This window comes from Emys orbicularis, chromosome 4 (assembly GCF_028017835.1).
Source record: "Emys orbicularis isolate rEmyOrb1 chromosome 4, rEmyOrb1.hap1, whole genome shotgun sequence".
NCBI lineage: Eukaryota > Metazoa > Chordata > Testudines > Emydidae > Emys > Emys orbicularis.
This window is the reverse complement of record NC_088686.1, coordinates 125930642-125951515: the sequence shown is the minus strand read 5'-3', so window position 1 is coordinate 125951515 and position 20874 is coordinate 125930642. Positions and strand designations below refer to the sequence as shown.

The window sequence follows — 20874 nt, the reverse complement described above, 5'->3', positions numbered from 1 at the left end:
AGGTGCCTGGCAATATTAGTAGAGGAGTTTGAATTTGATTAGTTGATAGTTAATTTGTCTTATTTCAATTGGAATAAAGGTGAATGATTCAAATATCAACTGGGATCAGCGGGAGTATAGAGCTGCATGGAATGATCCCCTGCCTTCCATGGGAGTGTCTCTGCGCAGGGAGCTGGCTGGGGAATGAGTTACACAGGGATAGTCCTACCAGGGCCGGCTCTAACTTTTTTGCTGCCCCAAGCAGCAAAAAAAAGCGCCGCCCCCCCCCCGCGCCCCCTGCCGAGCTCCGCGCCGCGCCACCCCTCCCTGAGCGCCGTGCCCCCCGCTGCCCCCCCGCCGAGCGCCGCGCCGCCAGAACCTCCCCCCAGCGCCGCGCCGCCGGAGCCCGCCCCTTCCCCCGCCGAGCACCGCCGGAACCCCCCGCCGAGCGCCGCGCCGCTGGAGTGCCCCCCCCCCCGCGGAATGCCGCACCGGGCTGCGCTGCCCCCCGCCACCCCAAGATTGGCCGCCCCTTACCAGGCGCCGCCTCAAGCATGTGCTTGGTTGCCTGGTGCCTGGAGCCGGCCCTGAGTCCTACATTGGTGCTACTATTATCCCCCCCCCCCCCATTTCTCCAGGCCATTGAATTTTTACTCAGCATATTTACAGGGAAAGTGGGGAGGCCGCGAGGCGTCCCCGACACTAATTCTTTACAGAAGAGAAAATAACACTCGCAGGTGACACCGCGGGAAACTTGTCACCAAAACTGAAATTACTTGTCAGAGGCATTTTTAGAACAAAGAAATCAGACCATAATGGGCCTGTTCCTGATCCCATTTAAGTCAACAGGACTTTCCAAACTGATTCCACTGGGAGCAGGTTGGGCCCCACCCATGTGACCCATTGTTGTTCTTTACAACTGCACATAACCCTGGGGATCCACTCTAGGGAAGGACTCCGCTCTGGGTGGGGGTGGGGAAGAATTAGCCAGTGACCTACCAGGTCCTTTCCCGTTCTAAGTTCTTTGATTCTGGGATCTAGGGAAATCTCCATCCTAAGAACAGGATCTCCCAGGCTGGGTGGCATAGGGATTTAAGTGACAGTGTTCATTGGCTCTGCACTGGTTGTCTCTCCATCTTCTCTGGAATCTGTCTTCTCTTCAAAAACCCTCTGGAGTGCAACCTTGATGGAGCCACAGAATCGCCGCTTCCCATAGCTCCCGACTAGAAAGTAAATAAATGGGTTGATGCTGCTGCTTGCAGAGGTCAGCATGTGAAATATCTCACTGGAATCTAATATGTTATGATAAAAGAGGAAGATCTGGACACTCTGAGGGACAGTGAAGAGGAGGAAGAAGAGGACGGTGAGCAGGATAACAGCATAGAGCTTTCCTGGCTGACGTTGCTGTGAGCTATGTTGAACCTTGATGAACAGGGTCAGACTGGACAGAACCATGATGGGAGTGAATATCAGGACATTCAGAAAACACATGGGTAGTAAGGATATGACACAGTGTTCACCTGAAAGAACAATACAAAAAACACCCACTGGACAGGAGAACAGCATGGAGAGAGCCCAGAGCAGGGCGCAGACAATGGCAGACAAGTGTCTTGGCCGGCAGCATCGGTGCCAGATGGGATAGAGGACAGAGAGACACCTCTCAGTGCTGATTGCCGTCAGGAGGTACAGGCTGGTGCTGTATGTCAACAGAGCAGGCATTTGAAATAGCAACAATAAGTAAATAAAAACATCATTCACACAAAATGAATATTCCACCACACAAACTATGAAATAAGCAGTCGAGCAGAGGAGGAAGAAAGTGTCGGAGACGGCCAGGTTGAGGATGTAAATGGTGAAGGGGTTCCTCTTAATGTGGAAGCTGAGGAACCAGAGCACGATCCAGTTCCCCAGCAGCCCGAACAGGCAGATGAGCAAAGTGATGACGTCGATGGTCCCTGGTGGTGCATCACACAGTAGGCATCCTGTCTCGTTATATTCCACCCCGCTTGTTGGGGGAAGAGACACTGTGCTCAGCTCGGCCATCATGAAACCTCTGCTGCAGGATGCCGGTCTCTCCCTCTCCCCCTCTCTCACACACACCTGTTAGCAGAGAGCAGACAGAGGGGAATCAGTGACTTGGACATCCCCAGCGCTGTGTTTCACTGATCGTTCCAGCCCCTCCCCAGCCCCCTGGCCGGGTAGAGCCAGATCCCAATGAGTGGGAGTGAGAAATATCCGGAGAGATAATGGCCATGGGGGATACTAGGGACAGGGAGAGACCTGGAGAAAGGCTGATGGGTGGGGAGCATCCTGGACTGACAACAAGTGACAGAGACAGAATTGAACACAGGGGCTGATCTGGACACACAGACAAGGACAGAGGAACAGAAATTGGACAGGATGTTGCCCATGTAGGGACAAGGAACAGCACTGGGGATGGGGTGGGGCCGGGGGAAGTGGATAGTGGCAGAGAGAGAGAACAACCGTGTCTTATTAATGGTGGCAAAGAGCTTTGAATCCATCCAGCAGTTCCTTACCTTCTTTCCTCCCTGGGGCCTGAACCGAGTGTTTACAGGAGCCGGGCTGGGCCGGATCCACTTCAGAATCTCAGTGTCTCACGGTCACTAACTGCAGTTCTCCAGATTGGATCTTCTTGGGAAAGTTTTCCAAGTAATAATCTGTTATCCAGACGTGGAGAATGTCCCTGCCAGTCCTTGTGGAGTATCTGACACCCAGCACCTCCCAAGTGTAGGCAGAGAAATGTCTTGCCCGCCCTGCGTGGTGGGACACAGAGATCACAGCGTCAGGAGGTCTCGTGAGCACTGGGTGGTTTGATAACATCAGTTAGCGACAGGGCTCTGCACATTGCTCCTGCTCTCCTAAACGTAAAGGAAATGACTTGTCCAAGATTAAATTTCATGAGTTAGATGTTGTAGAAAGCTGCGTTTATGGTGAAGAGAAATATGGGATGGGGGGAGGGTCAAAAATTTCCAATCAATATTCTTTGTTGTTGAGAAATTAGGTTTTTGTATCAATCAATATTTTTGCAAAAAATGTCCAAATTCCTTGCATTTTTTATTGTTTGTTAGAGAACTAAACACCACAGATGGAAATATTTTAAGCATAAACAACAATATTTTTATCCTCTGTGGTTCTGTGGTGCCTCATGGGAGCTGTAGTTTGAGTTACCTCATGCTTCCATTCTCTATGGGCCAGGCTATCCTGCTGAACTAAATCTCCCACTATGTACTGCGTCCATGTGACTCACCAAGAGGGAAGACTGTGGTGCATCATGGGAGATGTAGTCCAACCTGGGAGCCCAGTCTATAGAGGAAAATGGGAATTAGTGGCACTTGAACTACATCTCCCATGCGCAATGATGGTGACATTTCAGAATTGAAATATTTTGGTTTTTAATTTTTCATTCAAAATTTGAATCTTTCAATGGAAAAATGTGTTCAGAAACAATTTTTTATTTCTCCAAATCGTCCAGGGGAAAAAAAATCTTTCTTCTTTAACAGCTCTACTGTGGGATTCTATTGTATTATCTCAGAATTGATTCCGATGAGAGACCCAGTAACAACAAATGACCTTTTCAGCAACTTGGCAGAAGCTCTGAACAAACTGCATGAGGACTGGACAAGAGCTGTGAGTCCGGACATAGACGGAGCACCCTCAGTGCTGGACAAGAAAGCTGGAGTTGTGAGAAAATTGAAGGCCAAATTGTAAATCAACCATAACCAACAGTTTTTCACTGCATTTCAGATCAAGAAGCTCTCTGTAGTAAAATGCTGAAATTGACTCATGTGATGGATGTGATTGTTAGAACTGAAAATTTTATTTGAGCTTCAGGTCTCAGTCACCAGCTTTTGGAAGAACAGGACATTCATCATGGACTGCTGTATCACACTGAAGTCATTGGCTAAGCCAGTACGCTGGGTTGAAGTAATTTTTTGAATTGCATGGTGAAATCCAATTTTTCATGGACCAGGATGTGAAAGGTGGAACTGAATTAGAGGACAATGAACGGCTTCAAGACATTTTTTTCATGGCGGATATTACACAGCACCTGAACTCACTCAGCACAAGAATGCAGGGGCGCAACCAAGTAAGGACAGAATTCTACACTACCGTTCACAAGTTTGAAATTAAGCTTCAGCAGCATAATGTGTCACATTTTTTCCTGCCTTGAAATCTCTACCTGACACTGTTGGGACTCAATGGGATGAGGCCACCGAAAGGTAGATGGGCAAAATTGCTGAACTGAGACAAGAATGATTCTCTGATTCAGGAACCATGACTTATTACATTTTCCACCAGGGTTTGCTTCACAGGGTCTTCGAATGTGGTATTCTTTTAGCACAGCTACGTGATGCTGACAAATCAAGCACATGGGCTTTCAAAGAATCATAGAATATCAGGGTTGGATGGGACCTCAGGAAGTTATCTAGTCCATCCCCCTGCTCAAAGCAGGACCAATCCCCAACTAAATCATCCCAGCCAGGACTTGGTAAAGCCTGACCTTAGAAATCTCTAAGGAAGGCGATTCCACCACCTCCCTAGGTAACCCATTCCAGTGCTTCACCACCGTCCTAGTGAAAAGGTTTTTCCTAATATCCAACCTAAACCTCCCCCACTGCAACTTGAAACCATTACTCCTTGTTCTGTCATGTGCTACCACTGAGAACAGTCTAGCTCCATCCTCTTTGGAACCCCCTTTCAGGTAGTTGAAAGCAGCTATCAAATCCCCCCTCATTCTTCTCTTCTGCAGACTAAATAATCCCAGTTCCCTCAGTCCACATTTCCATTCATGCCCACAAAGAAATACAATTTTTCTTGAAATGCACAACACACTTGATCTACCTTTCTCTTCTTGGCTAAATAAAGAAATGACGAAAGGTAAAGGTAGATCTTTTCTTTTTATTTAAAAAGTGTAAACCGGGAGTCTGCTGGTTTACCATTGGCAAGAAGCATCCACCCTTTAACTTATCTGAAGCTTTCTTTTCTTTGATTTGCCACTTGGGGTATCTACTCTCCAGCCAGCAGGTAACACTCTTCAGTGCCATTTCTGGACACGTACCAGCTTCCACTAGACTTATGACTCTTCAGCATGACCAACTGGTTCTACACCTGTTTGTGAGGTTTTGCTGGATTGTTGCGCAGCAGTCCTGGTTGACCTTAAAGTACCAACTAATGCAACTCACCAGGATTTGAACCCACCCTCAGGTAGACATGAGGGTCCAATGACAAGTTGACCACCATCATACTCATAAAGAAACGAATGGCATGTCTACATGGCTCTGGAGTCTGGACTACAGCAATGATTTGTGTTGCACCGTAACTCCCCTAGGGGGACCCTGCTCAGGTGCACTAAATGTTTATTAGTGTGCATTTGAAATAGGACTACATCAATGAACACTAGCAGGACATATACGGGGGTGTTAGAGCTCAACCCACTGGTGCACTCTACAAATAACACCCTCATAGCATGGAGTGTGGGGTCATGTAGACAAACCTGACAATTCACAGGGAGTCTGTAAGCTGGATGAAACAGTTCCATGGTGTAGGAAGGGGGAGGGGGTGGTTCTGGCCTGCGGGCCGTGTGTTTGGCACCCCGTTCTAGAGGCTGAACTGTAAGATGAGCCTGCAAACCTCAGTTCACTAGAAGAAGGACGTTTGTGTGGGATCGAAGTGTGCATTTAGGAAAAAACCCCGAGTCTGGAATCTCCTTCTCGTCCTTGGTGTGTGACTGTTTTCTAGGCCAGCATTCACTGGTCTACACAGTATGTACAGTGAAATCTGAATTAGAAGACATTGACTTTTTGGGCAGGGTTGGTGGGGGGGGGCATTAATTTCCTAGAAACACAGCAGTTTCAGCCTCAAATTTCATTTTGGTGGGAAATATCCTGCTTTTTCCTATTTTTAATTCCCCCCCCCAAAAAAAATGGGGAGAGGAGAACAGCCTGTCTTACACACACTTTTCCCACTATTTAACTTCAGAGGTCGGTGTGATGGAACTAAAGGTTCCAGCTGTGCTGATGACCAATGTAGGAGTCTGTATGATGCCACGTGATTGAAACATCACACAAATACGTTAATTGGAAAAATGAGAGGAAAATGGAGTAATTATGAAGGTGCTAAGTTCCATGCTAGTTAACATAGCTGCGTTACAGCCTCAATACATTAGACACCTTTAAATAATAAGTGTAGCTTTCTAGGACATCTGTCCCAGGAGGCCTAATCTTGGGCAAGCCATTTCCTTTATGTTTAGACGCTCAGAAGCAATGTGCAGAGCCCTGTTACTGCCTGATGTTGTCAACCCCCAGTGATCACAAGACCTCCTAATGCTATGAACTGTGTGTTCTGCTCTCCCCAGCAGGGGGAAGACATTTCTCTGCAAGCAATGGGGGGAGGGATAGCTCAGTGGTTTGAGCATTGGCCTGCTAAACCCAGGGTTGTGAGTTCAATCCTTGAGGGGGCCACTTAGGGATCTGGGGCAAAATCAGTACTTGGTCCTGCTAGTGAAGGCAGGGGCTGGACTCGATGACCTTTCAAGGTCCCTTCCAGTTCTAGGAGATAGGGTATCTCCATTAATTTAAGACCTCTGCAAGACTGAGTGTTGACTTCTGCACAGGGACTGGCAGGGAAATGGTCAGAAAACTTTCCCAGAAAGATCCCACAGGAGTTAGTGATCGAGAGACTCTAAAGAGGATCTAAAGAACACTTTCCAACTACCAATATCTCCTATTCCCAATGTCGGAGAATAACAGAGTTCTCACTTTTTGTTTGGGTACAGCAAATCAGATACTTTATTTTCTTTCTCTCTATCAATTGCATAGAGGGAGAGAGCTAAGCAGGTCTCTCAACAGGTAAACAATTACAGCAAGCATTTATACCTTTTGTTACAGACAATAATGAGCAACAACTGCATTTTGTTTATACATAGGTCATTCTGATATCTTGTTTTGCTCACTAATGTAGACTCTTAGTCTACATTCCATATTATCTACACATTATCTACACAAGGTCGCAACAACTTCTCACACAGTTCTTTCCCACTCGCCTCACACATTCCTCGCTTCTACAAGTCTCGCATTATTAGGGTTACAGTTAGCCTAACTCTTGCTAACGAACTGTCATGCATTGCATCCCCTTCCTGTCAGTTCTTTCTCTGCTTCCACAACCCCCCCTTTTGTACTACTAGTACAACAAACATTTTCAAATCTCTATTTGCATTAAATCTCGGAATTCAGATTCTACATCAGATGCTTCAACCTTAGGGGTTTTGATTGGATGTAATGACAATGCATGATGAGCATGGACATGAAAGGTATTACTATTATTACGGCCTTTACAACAACAATAACATACTCCTACACTAGCTAACTACAACACAAGCAATAACATTCCCATAGCGATAATATGATGGGGTTGTTGTACAATCTTAGTCATATAACACAATACATCATACTTAGTACATAAGGTGGATACTCTATAAGCTGTCTGAAAGGCATACTTTTTCAACTTGATATATATTTTGAAGCATGTGAATTTGCCCTTGTACTTCAGAGATTTTCTGAACCTCTGGTAACAGTGAAAGCAAATTTTGAAATCGATCAGGTACTAAACTAGTCCAATTAAAGGGTATCTGGAACCTAAGGACTACTTGCAAAATTCTATCTGCAGGCCAGTAAATAATATGATTGCCTGCAGTGGTAATGCGATTAAAATGTATGTCTTGCGATGTGGTGGCATTAACATATACACACAGCTATCATTAGCTTGAAAAAAATAAGTGTCCTGTCAGGGTAGTTCCTTGTCCCCTACCCTCCCAGCAAACGTAGTCATGAAGAGTAACAACTTCTCCTGGCTTCAGTTTACGGATACACTGAAGCTGTGGGGGTTGTAACGGCCAAAATGTCCATTGACTCCCTAACCCCATCCAAATGTCAGATGTAATCCCAGGAGCACTGACTAAAAATCGATTGGGCATACCAGGAGGTCTAATTTCCCAGATGTCTCGGTGAATTACCCAATCCCACATGCATCCTCCCCAGGGACCCGGCAGGATTCGGTATGTGGGAGACCACACACCCCCCAACCGGTCCATATGCTTGGAAGGAGCACTGAGAATGTCTGCACTTCCACCCAGAAAGTCTCCAAGTATGTCTCCATGGCCACAGATCAGATGGTACTCCTGATGTGTCTGTAAGGGCAGTGGGCCAAGCCTGATGCTCTAGATCATTCCGAATGGCCATTAGCTGGTCATTCAGGAAATCCTGAATTTCTGAACATGCTAGATCCCACTGCAATGCCTTCCCAGCCTCAGTGATATTCAATACCATCTCTCTTTGGTGTAGTATTATACCACATCTGTTGGTTGAACACCTTTATGTACTTCCGGGAGGCATTGATATTAATTGCAATAAGGTACAGGTCACATTGTTAGTCACTGGAATAATTTCTATGCAGGTAAAATTTCCAGTGGCAAAACAAACTCTGGGTATTCGTTTAATTGTTCACTAATTGGGTGACCAAATAACAATAAGGGCCTCTCTCATTTAACATAGTGCAAATGCCAGGAACATTCGCTATAGAACCCATCAATTGTAATTACAGATTCTTGGGGTTCACTGGTAGTGATATCATATACTTTTATCTCCACTGATCCATTCAATTGTTCGCTTATATGGGATATCCTGAACCTTAAAAATATATTTTTTCAAACAATATTTAAATAAATCACTAAAGTGTGAAGGCCTTAGTCATTGGTTTTATCAAATATATGGCATTGTCTGTATTTGGATGTGTTACAGGGGTAATAGTGTAATGGAGGAGATGGCAGGGGCAATGGCAACAAGGTGCCTTTGGTACTTATCATTTAAAATCCAATTAGGGAGGGCAATACGTGCTGAAGGACTTATCCAAAACACAGGGCGCAGCCTGTAGAATAAACCCCAAAATCCAATCAATACCATGTTCCCAAGCATGGGTCCCACAAGTTTCTTCCTGCCAGTGTATAATTCTTTGTTTCTTCACCAGGGTCAGTTCTTAATGTCTCTTGTAGTCAGGAATCCCTGGACTTTGTGGTTTCAATGAAGCAAGTGTTCCTTCTTCTCTTTTCCTGAAACAGTGTGGTTTAGCATCATACAGGGGAGAGGTTACTAGCACATCACCCTGTAATGGTTTTGCTTCTTCTAGGAAAATCCAAAGGCACAGTAGGTCTGTCAGTGGACAAGGGAGAGGTTACTAGCACTTCACCTTGTCTTTTTTCTTTTTCTTTTTTCTTTTTCCTGCTGTCCAGAAGACACAGCAGAGCTAGAAGGAGAAATAGGCTTATCATCAGTCGGAGAGTCCTCCCGAGGTGGAGGGGTCTTTTTACAGTGAGAAGCATGGGTCCAGGCAGGTAGTCCTTGGCACTTCACAGCGGTGTTGGTGGTTAACAGGACTTGGAAAGGGCCTTTCCAGCATGGAGCCAAAGCAGTCTTTCGTTGATGGACTTTACATAGACCCAGTCTCCTTGTTTCAATGAATGGCTGGGCTGCTAGGGTCTTTGGGTAGCACTTCTTTTATCTGTGAGAAAAGAAACCTAACACATTTCATTAATGCCTGGCAGTGTTTTGCAGATCTCATAGTTGCTTGGGCACATTCAGGCCCCCCTTTTCTTGGCTGTCAGCCAAGTCTTAGCTGTGGGTAGTATCCTTGGATGGGGCCAGCGTCTTATCTTTGGACTGAGCTTGCTAGCTATTTTTTCCTCAGTTAACTCATTCTATTCTTTTTCCTTCTCCCCTTCTTGGCTTCTTTTAACCTACAAAGGAAACTTCCACTCTTCACTCATACACCTTTTCCCAACAATGAACACATACACATTGCCATTATACAGTACATTAGTCTTATTATTCAATGTATGCCATGTACACCCTTCCAGTAAAATAACTTTATTACAGAGCTTTGAAGCAACAAACCAGGACAAGCACACCCACTTTTGAGGAGTCCACTCGGTACAACCTCTGGTGTCCAATAGCTTTCCTCCCTCCCCAGCCCTCTGGCTAGAAATCTGAGGTAGCCAGAAGGATCCCATGGGCAATATGGGGAGTGGGTTAACCTTCCATGTCCTTGCTTCCAAAGACTGTTGGTATGCAAATTTTAACAACCATTTTTTTCAATTAAAAAAAAATCTGGCCAATGAAGTTTCTTTTTCTTACTTAAGCAACTGTATTAGACTTTAGTATATCACATTTTCCTGATTTATCCAAACACTTTGTATTCCAAGTTGAATAAAACAAGTATCTGCTTTTTGATTTAACCCTTCTATTTAATTTTGAACTAGACTGTCTTATGAAAATATTAAACCCATCAATTCTGGCCACAAGACAAACACCACAAGACAGGACAAAGAACACAAAAATAATTCCTATTGTACCAGTAAATGCATGGTACATTGAATGCTGTTCAGCTGGCATCCGTTTTCTCTGATGATCTGAAAGACAAAAGAACAGAGGTCTACCCCTTCTGGGTAGTCAGTCATTGCTTAATATATTTCCTTTATATACAGATACTCTTGTTGATTTTAGACAAAACAGAGGAATTACCCCATATTTCCTTGTATTTGTTTCATAGGCAGCCCAGGTTTCAGTGGCTTCTACCTTATTAGTTAGAAAATTGCATTAATACAGATGCTTTCTGGCTTGCTTCCAGATCCAAAGCTATCCACAGCTTAAAGATTCTTACTTAAAAAGGGACACAATTAACTTTCCCAGACTTTTGATTGCCTTTTACTTCTAACTCCTGCTTTCAAACACCCAGTGATCTGAAAGAGACAACACAACCTATATTGGTAGGTTTGCATTTCTTTTACCTCTGCTACAATATACACTGCACATGTTCTGGGGAAAATGCACATCCTATCCACAATTCAATTTCCACAACACTAGCCACATCAATTTCTACACGAGGTGTAACTGTTTCTTTTGTGCTTACAAAATCTCTATGCACCCCTAGTAAAGTGACAGCTCGACCACACAGAGCCAGGGACACTGTCCTTCTCTCTCTTTTTACCAGATCTTTTATCTGCTATTTTGTTACCCAAAAACAAATTCAAATCTTGTAAAGCATTAAGTCACCTTAAGGATTAAATGCTAAATACCATATTAAACAACACTAGTTTCCTGTGTCTGGCAAAAGTATTCTCAGTTTTTGCAACTTTAAACAATACCAATTCATCGTAGGTTTGAGTTGCTGCCTGGTTCATGATCTATGCTCTTAATTGCTCAATTCTAGTTATCAAGTACACAACTCTTCCCTTTTCTCCAACTTCTCTATTGCCCAGTCCTGCTACGACTGGGGTAGATCCACCTGACACCCTTCCCGGTCAACCGGGGTGGAGAGAGGAATGCTAAATCCCTCTCCGGTTCTCAGACTTACTGCGGCTGAGAGTAGGCACACTTTCATACTCACACACGTACGTCCAGACTGGCCACGTCTGTGTATAACGTTCAGAGAAGGTGCTGTGCAATCTCCAACTTGCTTCCTCTCTTGGGAGGGCAGTTCTTTTACACCCTGAGGTCTCCTGGGGCGTCTTTTCAGTGATTCCAGTCCAGGCCGGCTGCCTGTGGCTTCTTCAGCGTGCCCAAACCACGCCGGCTCCAGGGTCGCAAAGGCAGACTGTTGGATCTCACTGGACAGTTAAGCTTTGCAAATGTAATCTCAGCACTGTAACTTGTATTGCCTTTGGTTTGACTATGTCTATATTTTTTTCACAGCCAGCTGGGGCTGAAAGCAGTTTTTCTTTGTACTTAGCCTGGTCTGCATTGATTCTTGACCTTGAACGCAGATTAACTTTCTCTTTATCTCTGGACCAAGCTGAATTTCAAATTAACCCGTTCCTTTCCTCAATAGACAAATTGCTCCCATTGTGTGTCAGAGGCTTTTTGGTGATTAAAAGCTCCTCTGAGATGTATGATCTTATCTAGATTGAAGGTACCTTCTAGTGGGCATTGTTTAGATGAATTTTCACGCGTGTAATGATTCCAATTCTCTAAATACCTGCAGGTTTTAGTACCATAATGTACGTACATGAAATAAGCTGGGGTACCCTTAGGGGGTGAGAGGGAATCCTTAGACTGTCCCCCACCCATTTTCCAATCACACACACAGGGAGGATGCCCTGTCCGCTCTAGCGGCACATAAACTAAGGATCTCTCCCTACAGAGTACTCACACAGGAGAGGCTAACGAGGATGGCCACGACCCTCCTACACCTCCCTTCAGCAAAGAGCGTCGGCTAGTCTCAGAGAGACGGCGCCGCTTACTCTGTTGCATCCAGTGAGATGATCAGACTGTCAGTGGCTCACACGGAGAGGAAAAGGGGAGGGAAGATGGGTTCACACACTCCTAGACCCAGGTAGCCTCCTCGCCGGACGATGCCAGGCCGAGTTAACCCACCGTGGGTCGGATCTCCTAAAAGATCCTCTAGTTACCGGGCTTGCGTTAGAGTAGTTCTGGTCACGAGCCAAAAGACTTCGCAGAGTACTCTGGGCATCTTCCGGTAACACTCAATTCACACTGGTGTACACACACACACACACACCAAGGCCTTATTCCAGGTACTATTCCCAAGTACCTCCAGGTACTATTCCCAAGTACCTCGATGCGTCACTCGAGGCGGTAAAAACCCCTCCTGAGGTGGTAACAACCCCTCAACACCGGTGCATACCTATGCACCTCGCATATGCATACAGGGGGCGGCAACAATTTCCCTAAGCCGCTCAGCATCTGACCTTGCTGCACAGTCAATAAGTTCGGATGGCGTGAGCCCAACAGGGACAGACGGCCCCACGGACAGTCCTCCTCCGACACCCCAATAGAGATTTCAAAAGGTCTCCTACCTCTGTTGTGGCGCCATGGGGTTCAAAGGGGAACGATCCGTAGCAGCTGCCGGTGCCTCTGCGGGCGTTGCCATCCCAGACGAGCCCCCAAATTGTCAGAGGATAACAGAGTTCTCACTTTTTGTTTGGGTACAGCAAATCAGATACTTTATTTTCTTTCTCTCTATCAATTGCATAGAGGGAGAGAGCTAAGCAGGTCTCTCAACAGGTAAACAATTACAGCAAGCATTTATACCTTTTGTTACAGACAATAATGAGCAACAACTGCATTTTGTTTATACATAGGTCATTCTGATATCTTGTTTTGCTCACTAATGTAGACTCTTAGTCTACATTCCATATTATCTACACAAGGTCGCAACAACTTCTCACACAGTTCTTTCCCACTCGCCTCACACATTCCTCGCTTCTACAAGTCTCGCGTTATTAGGGTTACAGTTAGCCTAACTCTTGCTAACGAACTGTCATGCATTGCATCCCCTTCCTGTCAGTTCTTTCTCTGCTTCCACACCAAGGTCCTTGGACTTATCACACCTCTCATAGAAACACAGGGCTGGAAGAGACCTGGAGAAGTCATCAAGTCCAGCCCCCTGTACTGAGGCAGGACCAAGTAAATTTAGACCATCCCTGACAGATGTTTGCATCCCATGAGAAAGGAGTGGCTGCACCGCTGCCCTTAAGGGTACATTCCCCAGTAACCTTAATCCGTGAGTCTACATAGATAGACAGGTGCTGATCCTTGTAAATTACACTTCCAGTTCATTCTCTCCTTGATTTTCTTGGTTGTACCAAGTAGCAGCCCAGAAAGCAGCTATTTTGGGTGTGATCATGAGCCACATGGGAGCGAATGATCCAAATGATAAATGAGGCTGTTTGTAAAAAGCTTTTAAGGAATGTCCTTCTGTTTTATGCTGGCAGGACCTGTGGTCTGAAGTCAACAAGCAGAAGGTGGCAACAGAGGAGCTCTCTGCTGGTCTCTGCTGACATTGAAGGGAGCTGACTGAGTGATCCAGCACCTCATTTGCATGTCAGTTGTGGATAGTTTGGGGACATTGGGTTGTAATCTGGCTCTGTTTTGTATTGGGGGCCAATATTTTAGAGATTACCTTATCAAGAACCACCTGGGCATGACCTGAACAGTGCCTAGGTTCAGGGTGACCCTAATGGAGACTGAAGTTTGCTGAGGTTGGGTAAGAGACCTAGGAAAAACGCAAACCCAGTGATGAGAGTGATTTTGTGTGCTTGGCTAGTTGTTGTGATTATCTGCCTGTGGGGTAGAGAATGTGGTGGGTTCTTTAGGCCACTGATACTCTTGTATCTAAAAGGGTAGAGGTAACAACTACAGGGGCCTTTTGTGGGCAGTGTGTGGGGGGCAAGTGGCAGACAGAGTCCAGCAGCAGTTCTGGTTACCTGGTCAGTAGTGGCCAGAGAAAAGCAATAGTTGAGCCCTTACGCAGGACAGCAGCAGAGCGAGAGCAGTTGTATGGACTATGGTAGGGCAGAGGAGTTTATGGCAGCCATCTATGCCAGCCTGAAGACTCTAGTAAGGCCTTCCTGTCCTAGTTGTTGCAATCATTATGGAAGGACAGGTGGGAGTGCCCTAGAGCTGCCTGAGGAATGGGGACTGAGATTTTTCCTAGCACTCCTGGAGCTGCAGACGGTGAGTGGGGAATTGGGGACCCATGAACTGGGGTGGGGACACAGGAGCTGGAAAAACTGCATCAGCCACTTGGGGACTGTGATTCTTGCTCCCTGAGGTAGCAGGTGGTAGAAAGTGTTAAATTGCAAAGTTTGTCCAAGTTGACCCTGTCCTGTCCTTTTCCTTCCTCCAGTAAAGTTCTTCTGTTTAAACCTCTGTTGAACGTGCTTGCAAGCGGGTACAGATTTGCCTATCAAAGGTGCCCAGAGTGGATCTGGGTTCCTAGATTACTGGGTGGAGGCTAGAACCAAAATTAAGCACGTGGTAGAGAATCCCCTAGATAGAAGGACCCGGCCCCTATTGCCAACGCTGCTGGCAGTAGGTTACATGCTTATGTCACTGCAGCTGTTAATGAACCAATTTCTGCCCCAATTGAGGCAATCACAATTCTGGGACACCTGTGAAAAATGATTCTTCTGTGACATCACCAGGTGTTAACAGCCACAAATAAACCCAGCGAATGAAGACCGGAACTTGAACCCCTGCTTGTGCAATGAGTTGGGATCAGGGCCCTGCGCATGGTGTGAGGAGCTCCTGGGGAATGTGAGGCTGTCACGGTGCACAGGCTCTGCTCTGGAACTGCTCGGAAAGGAGTAGAGACAGTCCCCTCTTGTAGTGTGGCACCCCTGAGGGCACACTCTCACCAGGGCAAGTCTCCTCAGCTTCAGCACCTCCTGGGTCTGACCTCGGAGCATTCAGCTCCCCTGCTCCATGTCATGAGCTCCCTGCAGTGAGCCCACCTGGATGGGACACCTGGGGAAGCCTTACACGCCCCCAAAGGGACCGTGCACCCCCACTCCACAGTCAGCAGTGACTCCCAGCTTCCAGCAGCTGACCCTCAGTCATGCCCAGTTGCCCCTCCTCTGTCCTTTGTCTCTTTCCAGGCAAACCAGTCACCTGGCTTCCACCTCTGGCTTTGTTATCCGACTGCTCCAGCTAGCTCTTGCAGAGGATGGGCCCTAGTCATCAGTTGCCAGGATACAAAGTGTCCGGCTGTTGTCTGGGCCCAGCATCTAGACGGCAGTCACACCTGCCCACTAGGGGTCTCTGCAAAGATCACACACCCTTATCCCACCACCTAGATACTAGTTCAATACACAGGAGAAACAGGCACTCACAGTGTTCATACAAAACATTAAGAAAATTCCCACTTTGTCACAGAGGTCTATTGTGTTTTCTGTCTGAGGATTGAGGCTGGGTCTGCCCCATCTACACTAGAAGCTAAACATTTCTGACCCCAGATGAGGGGAGACTGGCAACCGTTGTGAGCCATGAGTCATTTCCCTAATGTGCACAGGGGGCAGATAGGCACCTGCATCTTGAACCGCGCCCTTATAGCCCCTCAGGGGTCAGCGAGATGTTCTGGTTTGGCAGATGCCCCTTGTCCAGGAAGTCCCAGATTGCAGAACATCCTGTATTCATTCACACACATCCCTCAGTGCCATGGGAATCTGCATGGTGATGGGCAGAGCCATCAGGGAATGCAAAGGTTAAAGCCGGACTCTCAATCTTAAGTCAGTGTCCGCCCACACCTCCCCCCGACCCCCCACTGGGTTATCTGCCAGGCCGAAGCCTGCTCCAGAGGCAGTGCAGTATAGGAGCTGACCCCCCCACCCCCCGCCATAGGTATGCTGCCCTAGTGCATTCCAAGGTGTTTTGGGTGCCCACCATGATGAAGGCATGGGGTCTTCTCCCATCTCGGCTGGCAGCTCAAATATTTCCAACACCCCGTTCAGAGGGAGCCAGGTCAGCAAAGGCACAGAGAGGGGCCCCCTTATTCTGTCCATCCTCCTCACCCTATAGCACATGGGTTAGTGGACATTTGCCCTCAGGCTCCGCTCTGGCAGAGGCCCTGAGTTCCAATTCGCCCCGTGTGCTGAACCTCTTCCATATGCCACAGAGTCCCATGTCCAGGCAATGGGACGTCCACGGGGGAGGCACCCGCACGTCAGGGGATGCAGAAGTTGAGCTGAATGTTCAACCTCCCCTCAGCCCCGAGATAATCCTACCGGGGGAGGGGCCATGTCCAGCTGTCCCCAAGGCGTGGGCTGGCAGCCCAGGGTCACTTCCCAGGGGGATGGGTAAATGAAGGGTTCGTTAACTCTTCTCACTGTCCACTCTGCCATACTAACACCCCTTGCAGGCGTGGCACTGCTTGGTGTGTAAAGAAGTGGTTGCCTGTCTGCTGACGCCCAACGAACAAAGCCAAGTCCCTGGCCACAGAGCCCTGATTACAGCAGTGTTAACATCCTGGCATTCGATAAAGTAGCAGGTTAAACACTCCCATCCTACCCGCCTGTGCAGTCTCCATGGCACTTCCTCTCCCCTGTTGGCTACTGCAGAACAGGGTCTCATAGCTGGCGTGCTGCTGCTGCCAGACTCATTCTTGCCCCTTGTCTAAGGGCCTGATCCAAATCTAGTGATACTCAGTGGAAAGGCTCTCATTGACTTAAATGGGCTTTGGATCAGGTCCTCAGTGAGCATGTCCGTCCCTCCATCCCTCTCTCTCTGAGCCTGGGATGGATCCCTGTGTGAGCCTGGGCCCTTTCTGATCCGTGCGTGGAGCCACGCCCGGGGCAGCCGTCGCTGTGTTTGGATCAGCCAATGAGTTCCTGGTGGGTGAGGGACTTAGCTTGCACCTGCTGAGTTAGCTGTGCCTTGAACCCCATAGAGAAGCAGAACATGGCTGGACACATGGGAGAGGGGCTGGACACCCAGACTCTTGGCCATGGCCATATTCAATCCCTTTATCCTGTCCAGCACCCCCAGCAATCAGGATCCAGTGGCCTCACCAGAAGAACCTCTCTGGAAATGCCATGAGTACCCAAAGGAATGAAACACCCCTTTGAGCTGATCCTTCTGGAGCTCAGGACCTTTGGGCAGCTGCCGTTCAGGGCAAGAGACAAGAAGCAGTCACAGGCCGAGCAAAGTAACGGTGACACAGTGTTTATTCACGTGGTCCCACCCAGCCCTGGCAAAGCTCCCCCGGCTGGACACTCATCAGGCTGCTGGGTTTGGGTCCCACACCACTGACCCCTTCTGCTCTCAAGCATCCCTCGGTCTGAGTAGGCTGCAGCATTTCCCTCCCTTGGCCTGTCTGGCACATTCCCTGGGCCCAGGCTCTCTTTCTGTTAGCCCTTCACAGAAATGGGACCGGACGGCTCAGCAGCCCTTGCCCCCAGGACCAGTGCTGATGCCCCCAGACTCCCCAGTAGCTTAGACACACCCTTTCCGAGACTGCCAAACATGTGAGCACTCTGGGTTTACAGTTCACCTCTTCAGGGGGTCGTGATAGTGAAGCAAACAGACACACAGGCTTTGCAAAAGGGTTTCAAACCAATCACTCTTTTCTGTAGCTACTGCAAGAAATATACATATCTAGACAAAGCAATAAGAAATCTAGGCACATTTCCCTGCCTCACTTTCCTCACCATACTGGTGTATGCTTTGGGTGAAGGTCAGAGTCCCTCAGGGGTCCCAGGTTCCCAATCCTGCACATGGCTCCTCTTCTGAACCAGGCAATCTCTCTCTCTCTCTCTCTCTCTCTCTCTCTTCTGCAGTCAGTGCCCTCATCTCTCTGTCTCTAAAATGGCCACTGACAATCCCTCTCTTTTACAACCTCCCATCCCCTTTGCCAGGTTAAACTCTGGCAGCCTCATCAGGTGCTCAGAGTCCCTCACCAGGTGATCTATTGCTTAGTGACCTCCCCACAGAAGTCACACTTGAAACATGGGTGTGCCCTGGGCAGCAGCCATCTCCGTGTCCAGGGGGATTCCATTTGAATGGACGACCATCAAAGTTAGACAACCTGAGGTAGCATCCCTGGGCCACCAACCCTTGGAATTTAGTCCAAGATGGAGGTACAGAGGCAGCAGGAAGGCAATAAAAGAGCTGTAGAATCAAAATGATGTTTGCAGACGGATACCGATACATGTAGAGAGTTCATCTTACAACAAATTCATAACCTGGAAATCGATTCCCCAGATTGTCACACATTCCCCAAATCGTCAAGGCCGGGGTGAATACTGAGGAAGAGGAGTTAGAGCGCAATAACTAGCAGTTAGCCTGGTCATTTTGGATCACAGGTGCCTGGCAATATTAGTAGAGGAGTTTGAATTTGATTAGTCGATAGTTAATTTGTCTTATTTCCATTGGAATAAAGCTGAACGATTCAAATATCAGCTGGGATCAGCGGGAGTCCAGAGCTGCATGGAACGATCCGCTGCCTTCCATGGGAGTGTGTCTGCGCTGGGAGCTGGCTGGGGAATGAGTTACACAAGGATAGTCCTACATTGGTGCTACTATTATTTCTCCAGGCCATTGAATTTTTATTCAGCATATTTATAGGGAAAGTGGGGAGGCCACGAGGCATCCCCGACACTAATTCTTTACGGAAGAGAAAATAACACTCAGAGGTGATACTGCGGGAAACTTGCCACCAAAACTGAAATGACATGTCAGAGGCATTTTTAGAACAAAGCAAATCAGACCATAATGGACCTGTTTCTGATCCCATTTAAGTAAACAGGACTTTCCAAACTGATTCCACTGGGAGCAGGTTGGGCCCCATGTGACTCATTACTCTTTACAGCTGCACATAACCCTGGGGATCCACTCTAGGGAAGAACTCTGCTCTGGGTGGGGGTGGGGAAGAATTAGCCAGTGACCTACCAGGTCCTTTCCCGTTCTAAGTTCTTTGATTCTGGGATCTATGGAAATCTCCATCCTAAGAAAAAGGATCTCCCAGGCTGGGTGGCATAGGGATTTAAGTGACAGTGTTCATTGGCTCTGCACTGGTTGTCTCTCCATCTTCTCTGGAATCTGTCTTCTCTTCAAAAACCCTCTGGAGTGCGACCTTGATGGAGCCACAGAATCGCCGCTTCCCATAGCTCCCAACTAGAAAGTAAATAAATGGGTTGATGCCACTGCTTGCAGAGGCCAGCATGTGAAATATCTCACTTGAAAGTCTGGAATCGAATATGTGATGATAAAAGAGGAAGATCTGGACACTCTGACGGACAGTGAAGAGGAGGAAGAAGAGGACGGTGAGCAGGATAACAGCATAGAGCTTCCCTGGCTGACGTCGCTGTGAGCTATGTCGGACCTTGATGAACAGGGTCAAACTGGACAGAACCTTGATGGGAATGAATATCAAGACATTCAGAAAACACATGGGTAGGAAGGATATGACACAGTTTTCACCTGGAAGAACAATACAAAAAACACCCACTGGACAGTAGATCAGCGTGGAGAGAGCCCAGAGCAGGGCACAAACAATGGCAGACAAGTGTTTTGGCCGGTGACATCGGTGCCAGATGGGGTAGAGGACGGAGAGACACCTCTCAGTGCTGATGGCTGTCAGGAGGTACAGGCTGGTGCTGTACGTCAACAGAGCCAGCACGTTAAATAGCAAGAATATGTAAATAAAAACAACATTCACACAAAATGGACATTCCACCACACAAACTAAGCAGTCAAGGAGAGCAGGAAGAAAGTGTCGGAGACGGCCAGGTTGAGGATGTACATGGTGAAGGGGTTCCTCTTAATGTGGAAGCCGAGGAACCAGAGCACGATCCCGTTCCCCAGCAGCCCGAACAGGCAGATGAGCCAGGTGAAGCCGTAGATGGTCCCTGGTGGTGCATCAAACAGTCGGCATCCAGTCTTGTTATATTTCGCTCCAAACGATGTTGGGGGAAGAGACACTGTGCTCAGCTCGGCCATCATGAAACCTCTGCTGCAGGATGTCGGTCTCTCCCTCTCCCCCTCTCTCACACACACCTGTTAGCAGAGAGCAGACAGAGGGGGATCAGTGACTCAGAAATCCCCAGCACTGTGTTTCACCGATTGTTCCAGTCTCTCCCCAGCCCCCTGGCCGGGTAGAGCCAGATCCCAATGAGTGGGAGTGAGAAATATCCGGAGAGATAATGGCCATGGGGGATGCTAGGGACAGGGAGAGACCTGGAGAAAGGCTGATGGGTGGGGAGCATCCTGGACTGACAGCAAGTGACAGAGACAGAATTAAACACAGGGGCTGATCTGGACAGACAGACAAGGACAGAGAAACAGAAATTGGACAGGATGTTGCCCATGTAGAGACAAGGAACAGCACTGGGGATGGGGTGGGGCCGGGGGAAGTGGATAATGGGAGAGAGAGAGAACAACCGTGTCTAATTAATGGTGGCAAAGAGCTTTGAATCCATCCAGCAGTTCCTTACCTTCTTTCCTCCCTGGGGCCTGAACCGAGTGTTTACAGGAGCCGGGCTGGGCCGGATCCACTTCAGAATCTCAGTGTCTCACGGTCACTAACTGC

General features: G+C 47.7%; 1 protein-coding gene and 1 pseudogene across 1 annotated transcript; both read right to left on the bottom strand.

Annotated features, from left to right (window-relative positions):
* Positions 1 to 1071: 1071 nt before the first annotated feature.
* LOC135878733 (mas-related G-protein coupled receptor member H-like) lies at positions 1072 to 2073 on the bottom strand. Its single transcript, XM_065404467.1, has one exon. It carries the CDS (start codon positions 2023 to 2025, stop codon positions 1072 to 1074), a length of 954 nt encoding a protein of 317 aa, XP_065260539.1. The 5' UTR covers positions 2026 to 2073.
* Positions 2074 to 19329: 17256 nt separating this feature from the next.
* On the bottom strand, positions 19330 to 20288 carry LOC135878646 (mas-related G-protein coupled receptor member H-like; annotated as a pseudogene).
* Positions 20289 to 20874: the final 586 nt, after the last annotated feature.